The 15,008-nt window shown below is 42.2% G+C and overlaps 1 protein-coding gene across 1 annotated transcript in view; it reads right to left on the bottom strand.

Annotated features, from left to right (window-relative positions):
- Positions 1 to 235: 235 nt before the first annotated feature.
- klhl6 (kelch-like family member 6) overlaps positions 236 to 15,008 on the bottom strand; it is a 39,591-nt gene continuing 24,818 nt past the window's right edge. Inside the window, exons 4-7 of the mRNA XM_052017991.1 lie at positions 12,361 to 12,598; positions 7,511 to 7,713; positions 5,626 to 5,839; positions 236 to 2,839 (exon numbers count right to left, since the gene is read on the bottom strand). Of these exons, the coding sequence (XP_051873951.1) occupies positions 2,538 to 2,839; positions 5,626 to 5,839; positions 7,511 to 7,713; positions 12,361 to 12,598 (957 nt within the window). The 3' untranslated portion in view covers positions 236 to 2,537. The remainder of the gene's footprint in view (positions 2,840 to 5,625; positions 5,840 to 7,510; positions 7,714 to 12,360; positions 12,599 to 15,008) is intronic.

Here is a 15,008-nt window from a genome sequence, read left to right on the forward strand (position 1 = left end):
AAAGCATGATCTTTCTTGCCTTCAGAGTTAGATGGGCAGAATGTTTGTTAAAAATAGAACCGTTGCATTGATTCATAAGATACTGGTGAGAATCAGGGATACTTGCACAACAGGATATTTAGTTGATCATTGTACCAGAGGCACCGAGCTCTTTAAATAAGCTTCAAATTGGAGGGCACAGCCCAACATTTATTTTGTTGCAATCAATTTGAGCTCTTTGTATTTTAATTTCAAATACACCAGGATACCATGAGTGAATGGAGGGTTCTACACCCTGAGTACACAGGTTATTGTTTAACTCACAAGTCCAGGACGTCACTTGCATGTTCACTGACAAAAGAGGTGTTGTGATAAACATTGATTTAAATAAAGATAATTGCATCCTCTGGTGGCCAATGAGTAAAGTGGTGTCAAATCTAGAAAGCTGCACACAAAGCATGTAGGCAAACATACTCCAAATGGAGTTTGAGAATAGAAGCAATCTCCTCCAACCACAGAGGCCTAAATCTATGGAAGGTTTCAAGCCATTACTCCCACAACAATTGGTGCTTTGAGTTTTTCCTACCAGAAGATAGATAAATAGGCAGAGGCACCTATTTGTCCATTTTCCAATCGGCCTCTTGTCAATCCAGCAAGGCCTCTGCTGTGATGCTAGGCTCTCTGGAGCCATGTTCCAGTGGATTGTCCCAGCCGTTTTATCAATGAACTGCCTCTGCTACAAGCAATTCAGTCTGCGCCAACATGAGAATATACCTGCACTGCCAAACAGCAGGAGGCACATCTGTACCTGCTGGCCAGGGGCAGGAAGGGTGGACTCTACCTGAGGCACTCCTAGGCAGAGACAAAAGAGAATGGGGATCGCAGCTCATGGCCTGTTCCAGAGAATGGCAAGACGTGGAGGAATGGCTACCTGAGGCCAAGGATTTTCTGACCCAAGAGGGCCAGCAGCAGGATTAATCATCCTCGTCCTGGCTGCAAACTCGTTTTGCTTCCAGCAAAATCCAAAGGGCAGCCAGTGTCTATCAATGTGGTAACAGCACAATGAAGAGAATGAAGGTGAAGAGATTCAGGCAGTGTTGGAGGGATACTGCAGGAGTTGGGATATGAAAGGATGTGGAGAATGGGCAGAAAGTGAATATGATGTATAATGGTCTTGTAGAATGGCAGAGTAGACTCAAAAACCACTCGTAACCGCTCTGGCTTTGATTTCTTACATTCTTATGAGACATATACACCCATCTACAGGGTGTCAAGTTAAGCATAGATGGCTCTAAACATGCTTGCCTGATGTTGCAATCCTTGCAAATGTTAGAATGTCAAACCCTACCCAAACTGATGCTGAGCTTGAGATCCTTACCCCAGATACAAAGATCCTACGCTTCACCATGATATTCTAAGTTCTGGGATCCACCTTTGCTGCAATGCCACAAATTCCCCTGTGCTCCCTGGAACACAAGTGCTCTCAGCACTTTTTTAGAATCCAGGATTGCCTTGTCCGTGCTCAGTAATTCCAGACCCTGGGAACCCATTCTAAACTAAGATGACCCCTGATTAAGAGTTTTTGGATCACCTTCTTGAGTCTATCACTCATCAAAATCTCTATCCTGCTAATATCCATTTGCTCAAAATTCCCATTCAAAAAAAACAACTGATCAGATATTTTAGAACTGAAAGACAACTTTATCTTGGTCCAATTAATGAAATGCAGAGAGGTTAAACACTGGGAGAAATATTGAAGAACAGTGGGATATAAAGAAGATAAATAATGGGGAACAGTGTAGCCTAACCCTAAACCTGATAGGGCGGTGGAGTCAGATTCTCTCACAGCATTAAATAAGTAGGACTGGCAGCATCTTCGGGATCAGGTAGTAAGCGAAGTAAGGTCGAGAGAAAGTGCTGGTAAATGGGATCAGTACAGATGGATAAATGATGGTCAGCATGGATGGAGTGGGCCAAAGGGCCTGTTTCCATGCTGTATGACTATATGACTCATTTGAAACAGGAACAGTACTGAGCATACAGCTCCTGGAGGCTGTTGCTCTATTCAGTTACTTCATGGTTACTTTATTCTCTTTTCTCTGGGTACCGTGACTCTTACCTAACAAGCACAGTGCCTGAGGCCTGCCTTCATATTTCTAGCCCTCTTGCCAAGTATGTAGTCTCTCTCTGCTCTTGGCATTTACCCCCTATATCCCCCTATTCTCAATGTCCTTCTTTTACACCCCAGAGTTCTTCAATTATACATCCTCAATGTTTGATGTGTAGTTTCCAGTTCCTTTATACACTAAAAAATAATGCAAGGCATCCTTTTTGGATTAGATTCAGGTTTCCAACTCTTTTGACAATGCAGTGTTTGTCCCAGAAGGCTCAGTTGTATTGAGTGTGCAGCCAGTTCTTTGATGCCTTCCAGAGAGACAGAATCCAGGTGACAGGAGCCATGGTTTGTTAATTGCCTCTGACTGTCCAGATGAAGTCTCTTCAAAAGCCCCAGGCAGCCCCTCTGGAGGTGAGCAAGTTGCCTGTGCTTCAACTGTGTGTCATACAGAGACTGCTCCTGGGACGATGCGCCGGATGTGTGTGTAGGACTTCCTGATGGTGACGCTACCATGATGCGAAACTCCGCGGGGCAAGACACACTCCTCTGTCAGCTTTTGCTTCTTTGTGTCCCAGCAAAGCACGGTGGCAATGACCTCGTTCTTCTCATCACGGCCGCCAGTGATGAAAAGCTTGTTATTGCAAGCTGCGATCCCACAGCTGGCGCGCTCATGGCCAAACTGTGTGATGAGAGCCCATGAGTCCTCTGCTGGGCTGTAGCAGTAAAGGGCCTTCATTGCGCCACCTGGGGAAAGAGAGAGAGATTAATGTGCTGAGATTCGTGACTGGCTCAGACCTTACTGAGGTTTAGCAGGCAGAAACCAAGGGTGGCGGCTTGCTCCAGTGACGCTATGGTTCGTGTTCAGTTATTACAGTGTCATTAACACCAAAGTTCTCCTCTGCACATACCATTTGCCTCGCCTCTCCACCTACCTGTAAAACTCCCCACCAATCTATTGCTTCCTGTCCACAGCATATCCCTCAACCCCACCCAGTCACCTTCTTCAGATATCCCTCCCCACTGGCACTCGGGGCGATGTCCATTTTGCTCTATGTCACTGACCATCTCACCATAAGCCTCATCCTAACAACCCACCTCACCATATTCACCAATCCTGCATTAACATCTCACCACATCTCTCAGTCCTACTATTTGCCTCACAAAACCCTTAAACCACAACTGAGCATACCTCTAAATACCATCAATATTTTTGTCTTAAATCCACCTAGCCATTTTATCATTTTTCCTAATCCTATGCTTCTCCCTCACCATCTGCCTCAATCCCACCTATGCACTTCTGTCAATAGCCCCATAGTCTACAACACACCTACTCATCTTCTTACGATATTCCGCCACCTGCCTTATATAAGCCCTTAACCTCACCCTACCTTTTCATCCTAACCTTCAATCTCTTCTTTCTCTAGAATCACATTGAGCTCTCTTGACCCCATTTTCACTGCCTGCTTCAATGTCTTTCTCCAGGTAATTTATTCCTCAAATTAAATACCCCTTTCTGCAAAAGGTTCTTCCTGACTTTTCTCCTCTTGAAATTATAACTTGCTGACCCAATTCTTCCAATAACAATTCCTTCTATCATCCATGTTGCCGTCACAGGTTATGTTTTTAAGTATTCCATTTGATGGAGAAATTGGTTAATTTCAATGTAGAGAAGGTATAAAATCCCTTGTATGTGAATAAGAAGTATTTTTCAAAAAAAAAGATTTAGGGCGGCACGGTAGCGTAGCGGTTAGCGCAACGCTATTACAGCGCCAGCGATCGCGGTTCGATTCCCATCGCTGTCTGTAAGGAGTTTGTACGTTCTCCCGTGTCTGCGTAGGTTTCCACCTGGTGCTCCGGTTTCCTCCCACATTCCAGAGACATACAGGTAGGTTAATTTGGGGTTTAAAATGGGTGGTGTGGACTCGTTGGGCCGGAAAGGCCTGTTACCATGCTGTAAGTAAAATTTTTTTAAAAAATTATTGCTATGAAACTGCTCTGAAAATGCTTGTTCACAAACAAAGGGTTATCCAGAAGATGGCACTGTTGTTTGCTCTCAACATATGACAAACAACTAGAATATCAGCTTTTGAGCAGCCACTTCCAATCCATCAGAGATGTGTGCTATACAGTTGCCAATTTACATAACTAGCTAACAAACTGCTTCATTATTCTGGCATAGGCCCAAAAGTCTAACCATTCAATAAAATAAATTGCAACTGAAAACTCAACCCTGATACAAATTAATCGTCAAGGGCACTGGCTCAAGGTGACTGAATATTAGATTATTTATTACAATGGGCTTCATTATTTTCACTGATGTTTTGAAATCAAATGCATAATGCTTTTTTTTGTTCTGTGAATCTAGAACCCAAGGGTCAATATATAGGAAACTTTGGCCTGGAATTTGCAGTCTGCAGCATGTACTGTTGTCTCAGCACTGGCCAGGGAAATACTTACCTATAGCAGTCCTCCCCATGTGTACTTGTGGAAGGAATTCTTGAAGTAAAGATAGCAAAGAACTTAAATAATTTAAAACAAATAAATTTTAAAAAGAGATAAAACATGTAAAATCAATTACTTCTAAACACTTCTATCTACCTGTAATGACATTAAAAAATCTAAAGTACTCCATTAGAGAATGTTTTAAATCTTAAAAAGTTTAAAAAGAGTATTTTCAAGCAAGAACCTATCTAAAATAAAAGTCTTAGCTGAGATTCTTGCAGATGAGCCCTCTCATTCAACAAAAAGGGAAATCCTATTTGTGTCTCTGATACCATTCTGCAGAATTAGTACATAATACCCTCTCAATACTGCAATACAAGTAGAGTCTGAAAGCTTGGAACAACATGGGCTCACTTCCTCATTTTTGTGGTCCAACTTCTTGAAGTAAAAATCAACATTCCATTTGCCAATTTGATTCTGATTTGTTTGTGTTTGCATACACCATGTTACTGGTCTGTACACAATTGACTAGGTTCCTTTGTCTCTCCACAGTTCCCGGTTTCATAACTTTCAGGGAGTTCTCCAACTTTTTGGTGGATTTATAATGGATTATCTTGCACTTCACCATGGAGTTCCATCTGCCACGGTTTTGTCAGTTTTGTCAACTCACTTAATCTTGATCCTTTTGCAAATGCTATGCTCTCTCTCGCACATAATTTATTACTTCTTTAAACTTGTAGTAGATATGAAAAATCATCCCAGTAGGAGTGTAATGGGACATTAACTTATTTTGACCTGTCTTGTTTATGCTCAATATTTTATCAGTTGTATGTAATAAATAAAATGAAAAAGAGGAGGCAAACCAGCTTCGCACATCTTTTCCCCCAAGATGCTGTGAATGCCTAGTCCATTACCTTATTTAATTTTAACCTATAAATCTTTAATAGGTTAGGATGGCACAGAAGTACAGTTAAGGCACAGATGAACCACGATCTAAATGAAGAGTCAATGGTCTTTTCAGTCCTAAACATCTTTCTGTTGTGCACTCATCAAACAGACATCCACAGTAAGCAACAGCATTCACATACCCACAACATAAATATGATCCTTGAATGTAACAGCATTGATGCACTTGGCTTCTATGGGCATAGGTGATTTCAGGCTCCACATATTTGTTGCAGGATCATAGCACTGGGTCCTGTCTGTAGCCAGTTTCCCATTGGGTCCTCCTCCAATAATATATAGCTTCTTACTATAGGTTGTGGCAGCAAACGAGCTCACATTTACGAGGAGTGGAACTCCCTGTGACAGAAGGAATAATATTAAATAAAACAACCCATTAATTCATAGAATGAAAGGGAACTTATCTGAGTAATGATGGCTTAAGAGAGAAATACTTTAGCATTATCTTCTCCTCCCCATTCTATTCCCCAGGTACAGGTGGAAGAACTGCTTCCAATGTCTTAATAATGAAATGTAATGTTGAGGAAATTGTCTTTTACAATAAACAGAAGTGAGAGTGTCATTTGTATAGCAGATTAATGTAGTAGACCCTGGCACTTCACCAGGATTTAATCAGCCACCCCAAATGTGTAGAACCAATTCCTGCAGATCCCAGGTCTTTTACTCAGATGTCTGCTGCCTCCACAGTATCGACTATAAGCATGCAGATGATCCCCAACTAAAATCTGCCCCATACACACTATGAGCAAGGTTAAAGATTTGGAAATGACTTTACTCAGTTAGATTGGTTGCTGCATCAGATTTAAAGAGGAGGGAATGGATTTGTAATTAGCACCTCAAAGAGAGCTGTTAGGAATGGAATAGAGATGCAGGATAGTGCAATGTCTGAACCTTTGAGCCACTGACTGTGGGTTTTATAATCCTCAACAGATGACATGGAGGGGCATTTCATGATGGAATTTTCATTTAATGGATCTGGATAGAGCACCCTTGTTAAGCCAAATAGCCTTTTCTTAGTTGTAATTTACATTTTAATCTTATACAATAAGGTGAGTAGATGTAAAGATCTATGGGAAAAATTGGGTTTATTTCAGTTGAGTAGTTTGTTCTTGTTTCCTGATTCAAGTGTAACTCCTTGAGAATATAATCCAGCCTGATATTGCTGAGAAGCACTTGAAAGAGAACTGTATTGTCATATCTGCTGCCTTTAAGATAAAATGTGAAACTATTGGAGAAGCAGGGGAATGTTCCTCTGTGTCTTGGCCAATGCTTGTCCTTCTACTAACATCCAAAATAATACAGATTTTCCGGACATTTTTGTTTGTGAGATCTTGCTGTGCACACATTGAAGGTTGCTGTTCCTAGGTTTAAAAGGGTCAATATTTAAAAAATATATTTTTTTTACTGTAAAGTACTTTGGAAAGACTTGGGGTCACAAAATTTCCTATTCAGATACAAATACTTTGTTTGATGTGAAATAGTAACAGATTGGATCTTTTTATTTTATTCAAAAAAAGGATTGCTATTTTATCTCCTGCAGATGTTTTCTTTTAGGGCTCGAATGTTAGCATTCTCATCTGAGTTAAAAGACAGTGTCAAGTCCTCCTGCTTTGGCTTATGCACAATATCTAACCAAACATTTTAGTGCAGGGCCTTTGCAGATACCTTCTTTTGACTATCACATTAATCTACGGCTTTGTCATCTTTCCTAGCTGCCCACAGAGGAATGCACAATTTGTTGAGTAAGTTTCCCAGCATTTCTTTGGAAGCTTTAATTAAAAAGTACCTTATTAGGTGTGAAGTGCTTTAGTATGTCTGAGAGGTTAAAAGGTCGTTCTTCATATTCTTTCTCAATAGATGTGACATGCAGACACGGCAAAAATAGTGTCAAAGAAAAACTGTGTCGCAGGATTTAATGCGTGAAATTAGAGAGAGTACATACAAGAAATACTCAAGGCTCTGTGGTTTGAGAATTGCATTACACTGTTTGCTATTCCCCTTGATAGATACCTCAGTCCAGCAGTTGTGAAATGGGTCATATGCTTCCACACTGTTGAGCCGTGTGACACCATCAAAACCTCCAACCGCATATACCTTGCCGTTCAGAACCGCCATCTTGTGCCGCCACCGTCCAGTGTTTAAATATTCAACTTGAATCCATTTATTTAAGGAGGCATTGTACTTCCACACCTCGTGTTGAGTTTCTTTACCACCTGGAAAGCCGCACAGAAATGTGACAATTAATCTCCCACACATAGACACACTGACGCTCCCATGCAGACTTATTATTGGATGAAGTGTTTCCTAGTAGCAGGTCCTAAAGCTGTCAGTCTGTGTGAAAAGTATTTCCCACCACTGAAGGCTGTGAACTTCCTGAGCCTTCACCCCTGGGTTTGCCCAAGTGTTCTCCGACTTCTCTTGGCGAACCAGATAAGCTGCAGTTGGTCTCCCTAGGACAGAGAAGATTAAAGGTGGGGAGAGGGAGTGGGGGTTGAGTGCAGGATTAAGACACCCAGAATTATGACTGATGCTGACGGTGAATGGCGAACAGTGTTTCCAGTGGCAGAAAGGTTGGTAACTGACAGAAGAACCAAAGGGGAATGATTTTTCTTGATGCACCAGGTTGTTATGATTGTCAATGCATCTTCCGATAGAATGGTGCAAGCATATTAAATAATAAAACTGAAAGAAACTCTGTCCAATCTCACTGAGATGCAATTCTATGGTTTTGTATTGGTTTATTATTGTCACTTGTACCGAGGTACAGTGAAAAACTTGCCTTGCATACCGTTCGTGCAGATCAATTCATTAAACAATGCATTGAGGTAGTACAGCGTAAAACAATAACAGAATACAGAGTAAAGTGTCACAGTTACAGGGAAGAGCAATGTGGGTAGACAATAAGGTGCAAGGTCATAACAAGGTAGATTGTGAGGTCAAGAGTCCATCTCATCGTACAAGAGAACCATTCAATAGTCTTATCACAGTGGGATAGAAGCTGTCCTTGAGCCTGGTGGTATGTGTCCTCAGGCTCCTGTAACTTCTGCCTGATGGGAGAGGCAAGAAGAGAGAATGACCCGGGTGGGTGGGGTCTTTGATTATGCTGGCTGCTTCACCAAGGCAGCGAGAGGTACAGACAGAGGCCATGGGGGGGGTGGGGGGGAGGAGGATGGTTTCAGTGACTCACTGGGCTGTGTCCCGGGCAGAGCAGTTGCTATGCCAAGCTGTGATGCATCCAGATAGGATGGTCTCTGTGGTGCAGTGATAAAAGTTGGTGAGTGTCAAAGGGGACATGCCAAATTTCTGTAGCTTCCTGAGGAAGTAGAGGTGCTGGTGAGCTTTCTGAGTGGTACGTTCAACGAGGGGGAAGACACAACCAAGTCCATTGTTTCCCGTTATTCTGGTCTGATGAACGGTCTTTGACCAGAAACATTTCCATAGAAGCTGCCTGACCTGCTGAGTGTCTCCAGCTGTTTCTGTATTTATTCTGTTATTTCCCTTTACAAGGCTCTTGGGAAAATTATTTATATAATGACCTCAAAGCTTTTGAAATCCTTTACGGTCAATTAAGAATTTTTAGAAGTCACCAGTATAAAGCAGGAATTACAGTGGTAAACTTGCACTTAGCCACAAACAGCAAAATGGTAATGATCGGATAATCTGTTATTGATTGAGGGGTAAATATTAGCTAAAACAGCATGAGCATCTCCCATGCACTTCTTGTAAAGAGGGACTTGGGATCTTTGGCATCCACTTAAGAAAGCAGACACTGCTTCAGTTTGAGATCACATTTAAAAGGCAGAACGTCTGATAATACAACACTTACTTCCTCCGAGGTACAACAGAATGCTAACAAAGATTTGTGTACTCAAGTCTTTGTGGCGTGGCCACACTGGGGTTGCTACCGTGAGAGATGACTCTGAGATCTCCTGTTCTGCAAAAGTGTGCACAGACACCTACTAAAAGAATTGAGTTCAGATACACAACCCCAAATTCTGGTGCAGAGGTGCAGGCAGAACTCAAGTGCACATGTGTAGGCCTGGAGCTGAGTGATACAGATGCCGTGCTAAAGTTCCCAGTAATTTGAATCAATTACTGGAATGAGTGTAATTTGAACCCACAGATCTCATGCTGAGTTCTGACTGTTTAAGCAAAACTGGATAAACAAATGAAGTAACAAAAAAATGTCTGGAAATATCTAGGGCACTGGCTAATTGATAGCATTTTCAAATAAAACAGCCTTCCGTGCTACAACAATCCGAGTTGATGAATGGTTGCATAAATATTTCCTTAGGCTTTGAAGGTGGAAAGATGTGTAAAACGGCGAAAGGCTTCAACATAGTAAACACATGAGAAAGTTAAAATATTAACACAAAATGCAGGAAATACTCAGCAAGTCAGGCCATATCTGTGGGAAGAGAAACAGAGTTAACATTTCAGGTGAACGTTAACTCTATTTCTCTTCCCACAGATGCGGCCTGACCTGCTGAGTATTTCCAGCATTTTCTGTTTTTATTTTAGATTTCCAGCATCTGCAGTTTTTTTTGATTTTTGCAAGAAAGTGTTAGTGCTTCTGGAGGAAATCTAGAACAGGAGAACATAAAAGTAGAGCAAGGCACTAAGCTGTGAAATCAGGTAGCACTTTTTTTTTAAAGTTTCGTGGAATTATGGAGCCCCTCTCTTACTGAAAAGGAAGTGGATAGTGGGGTGATTGAAATGTTCAAGACTGGAATGGTACAATTTTCTTCGTCAAACATGATGATGATATCAAAGCTGGGTAAACACGATTGAGCTGAATCAAGGGGCTGAGTGCCCAGCTCCAGATCCTCTGTACCCAGTAAGAATCATTGGCCATTGGCGATTAGGGCAGGAAAGCAGGGAGGCTGGAAATCTGTGAGAATTAACAGCACTATGGAGGAAGTTGTGTCAGCAGAGTAAGTGCAACACTGATTGATCAATACCAAAATTAGCTCTCACCAAATATCCTCTTTACATCTTCATTTCCTCCCAGGATGCAGTTAGCAAATTTTTTCAACACCGAACTCTTTGAAAATCAGCCTGGCAGTGAACCAATTTGTGTGGAACTTCCATTGGATTTATTTTAAGAACTGAACAATTGTTAATGGAGCTGCCGGAACCAGCAATGGCACATGTGTAACCTTTTGTACTGAACTTTTCGGTTCATTAGGGTGAGAAATTCCAGTGTTTTATAAATTTCCATGTTTCCCTATGACAGAGCCATTTAGCCCATCTCCCTTTGCACTGTCCCAACATTCCCAGTCAGCCATGGTAGAAAAAAATGCAGATGGTTAGATCAAGGCAAGAAAAGAGTGGGTAAGTCCCCTAGTCCTTTGCAACCGCTTGCCTGAATAAACTATTGATGCCAAAGTAAAGTCCCTGCTCACTATAGCATCAAACATTCTAAGGTCAGTACAGCATGGTCTTGACATAAGAGTAAAGCCCCCATACTCTGAACACTTATGGGTCAGGTGTAACATGGGTATGGTACAGTGAAAAGCTTCCTACACACAATCCCAATCAAATACTTGCAAGTTAAATGCAGCACAGATCAGATACAGTACATGGTAAAAAGTTTCTCTCTGTTCCCTATCAAACAATCACAGTCAGGTACAGCACGTAGGGACAGACCTGATGGTGGAAGAGCCACCAGGGTTGTCACTGAAACCTCCAGCAGTTATGTCCCAGTAGGTGTTGAGGGAGTTCAGGTACTGGGCAATCCCAATCGAGCTGACCCCCAGCTGGTCAGAATTGCTCATAAGACCCAGATCCCGAAACCCTCCTTGGAAGCTTCCCATCTCTTGGAAATGTCCTCTATGCCAATCCACATCAGGCAGTCATTTCCTATATGGGCTGTTCCAGCATACTCTCCAGCTCTCCACCCTTGTCTGCTGTCCGGATGCACCCTGGTGATCAATTCTGTCATTTGGCGATGAGGGGGAAGGGCTCCAAGCAGACATTTCTCTACATGGGAGTCCTTCCCCTTTACATTAGGGACTGGATGGAGGGTGCTGCACAGCGCTATTGGTTTTTAAGCTGGTTCAGGGACTCCCAGGTAATGCCATTCCTGTGGTTCAGATAAGGCTATGTTCCACATTAACATGAGTATGTAAGGTTGCAGACCTGTTTGAGGGACTGTTCCTCGAGTTTTGGCTGCAATTCAACCCTCTGCTCCTGATCTTCTGGCACCCAGTGCAAATAGGCTCAAGCCAATCAGAGGACCTGCTCACCAGTCTGTTTCTGAACTGACCAAGATAACCATTCACAGATCCAAGAAGCAGACCATCAAGAGGTCCATTCAAGCTGATTGCCTGCCTCTCCTTCATAATCATGTCCATGCCATGCTGTGGAGCACACAGTGGCTATTGGCTTGCTGGAGGCCTTCCAGAACTAATGGGCACTACAGGGGTTAGAGTTCACCCAGAATGGTGAGGGTAGCATTTTAATTTAACTTTTGAATTAACCTTGTAAATAATTATTTTAAAACAAAACAAATAACACATAAAATGGGGCCCAGGCTAAAACAAAAAAAACATTGCTGAGATACAATCTAATGCTCCCTTTACACTGTACCATTACTGATGCACTGTGATTCATGGGAATTCTGGTTAACTGAAGTAAAAAAGATTGACAGGAGATGCCAGAGACTGCAGATGCTGGAATCTGGAGGGTCAGGCAGCATCTGTGGAGGGAAATGGACAGTTGACGTTTCGGGTTGAGACCGTTCATCTGGACTGCTAAGATTGTTCCCTGCATCTCACCTTGATATTTGGTAAGTAAACAAATGAAAATAAATGTCCAAAGATGGTAGTGGATTAAATATCTCTGGACCTACTGCTCACCTGAGATGTACACCTCGTTACGGAAAGTGATGCACGCAAATTCCACCCATTTCTTGTTCTCGCTCTCCATCTCCTGCTCTGTGATCGGCAGCTTGGCCACCTCCAGGCGACTTCGCCGGAGTGGGTCCAAGCAGGTTACCTCTGCCACAAACTTTTCATCCTTCGTACAGCCACCTATTATCATGAAGACCTCTGACTGGAACTCCTGCATCCTGGGCTTTGTCCTCTCCGAAATAATCTGCACAAGCCAAAGGAATGGAGAGCAGAGGGAAGACCAAGTTATTCCGGTATTCTTCTGCTCTTGGATTAGATTAAAGTGAATTTAAAAATTGGGGAACTTTTTTAGGCCATACAAAGTTTCTAGGCTGATTTCAAATATGTAATTAATTTATCTAAGAGAGTTTCATGGACTTGTACAAAATGGAAACAGTTCCTTCGGCCAGGGGCGGCATGGTAGCGTAGCGGTTAGTGCAACGCTATTACAGCGCCAGCGATCGGGGTTCGATTCCCGTCGCTATCTGTAAGGAGTTTGTACGTTCTCCCGTGTCATTACAAAGACGTACGGGTAGGTAAATTTGGGTTTAAAATGAGCGGCATGGACTCGTTGGGCTGGAAGGGCCTGTTACCACGCTGCAGAGCAAACAAACAAACAAACAAATAAATAAATAAATAAATAGATAGATAGATAGATAGATAGATAAATAAATAAATAGATAGATAAATAAATAAATAAATAGATAAATGGATAAACTCATCAATGCCAACCAAGATGCCTATCTATGCCAATCCCATTTGCCTGTGTTTGGCTCATATCTCTCTAAACCTTTCCTATCCAGATACCTGCCCAAGTGTCTTTTAAATACTGTAATTGTCCCTGCCTCTACCAACTCCTTTGGCAGCTTGTTCCATCTCCCCACAATCCTTTGCGTGAAAAGCTTGCCCCTTTAAATCTTTCCCCTCTCATCTTAAACCTGTGACCCCTAGTTTTTGACTCCCCTACCCTGGGACAAAGACTGTGACTACTTACCCTAGCTATGCCTTTTGCGTTGACTCAGAAACTCTTGTCACAGTAAGAAATACCTTTCCAGAGACTGACACTATGACGTTCGAGGAAGTGCTGCAGTATTAGAGGTGCCATTTTTGAATGAAACAGTGAACTGAGGCTCCCTTTGCTGTTTCCAGGAAAATAGAAGATCCCACGGCATTAATTTCAAAGAAGTGCAAGAGACTTCTCTCCACTACCCTGGCCAATACTTATCCCCTAACTAATATTAAAAAAACATGATCTAGTCGTTATCACATCCCTGTTTTGTTGGACTTTCCTGTGCACAGATTGGCTGCCACATTTAATACATCAGGACCAAAACCACACCATAGAAAGTGCTTGGCTGTAAACTATTCAGGGATGTTCTGAGGTTGTAAATCTTTATTCCACACTACTTTTGGGAAAAGGATCAGCAGACTTGGCTACAATGTTCCTGGGTTAAATACCCCATTCTGACACAGTCAAAACTGGAGCTCATCATGTGAGTTAGAGAGAAAAAAAAATCACCAGAATAGGTTGATGGCTGTGTTGAGGTATTTTCACATCTGACATAAAGGAACACTGCCAGAAGATAGAGTAATTCTGGGCACTTAGCTTGTCTATGAAATGTGGGAAGGGTTTGACATTTAAAGGAATGAAATACCACACCACTGTATAAGGTGATCAAACCACAGGATTATATCCACCCCGGTTATGATAAAATTTCTGGTGCACGAATTTGTCTTTGATTTCCCCCCCGCCAACTCCCTCCTCTATCTTGTCCACCTCCACCCCTGACTAATCCCATCTGCTGCTGAAACTTTCTCAATCCTTTGTTACTGACTAACAAAATTATTCCAATGCTCTACCTTCGCTCTCTGTAAACTTCAACACAGCTGAAACCTATACTCTTTACCCTGTCTGGCTTAAATATAACTTGAGATTGACACAAATGTGGCTGACTTTTAACCGTCCACCGATATGGCCCAGCAAACTACTACATTATATCAAAACCATTAACTATTTTTGGGAAGGGGTGCAGTGCTGGGGATTTGGGCAGCAGGATTGGGGACACAAGGCCTGACTACAAGGGGATGGGTCATCACCTTCTTATCATGGACCATTGACAATGGACAGTGTGCTGGTTGGAAGGACAATAAATGCTGGCTTAAAAAAATACATACAACCTTCCAATTCTGTCCTCTTATGTGTCTATAATGTTAATTGCTTCACCAATAGTGGTCATATCTTCAGTCACCTTGACCTTAGTCACTGGAAATCCCCATCTCTCTAATCTTTCTCCTCTCAAGATCCCCCTTAACACCTACCTCGTTAGCCAAACTTTTAGTCTCCTGTTCTCACATCCCCCTTTATTGCTCACTGCCGAGTTAGGCTCTGGTGAAATGTCTTGGACTATTTTGCAATATTACAGGTACTACAAAATAAGAGCAAGGTATTGCTGTTGTAACACTGGGATTTCACACATTTACGTGTCATTGTAAGCAACAGAAAACATATCCAACACATAAACTTCTCCAGCCAGTAAACAAAACAGTATATCCTGCCCACTGGAAAAGGGTGTGCTGAAGCAGTTTAAAAAAAGGAAATGCTTCGGTCATCTCCA

The sequence above is a fragment of the Pristis pectinata genome, chromosome 6, assembly GCF_009764475.1.
Source record: "Pristis pectinata isolate sPriPec2 chromosome 6, sPriPec2.1.pri, whole genome shotgun sequence".
Classification (NCBI taxonomy): domain Eukaryota; kingdom Metazoa; phylum Chordata; class Chondrichthyes; order Rhinopristiformes; family Pristidae; genus Pristis; species Pristis pectinata.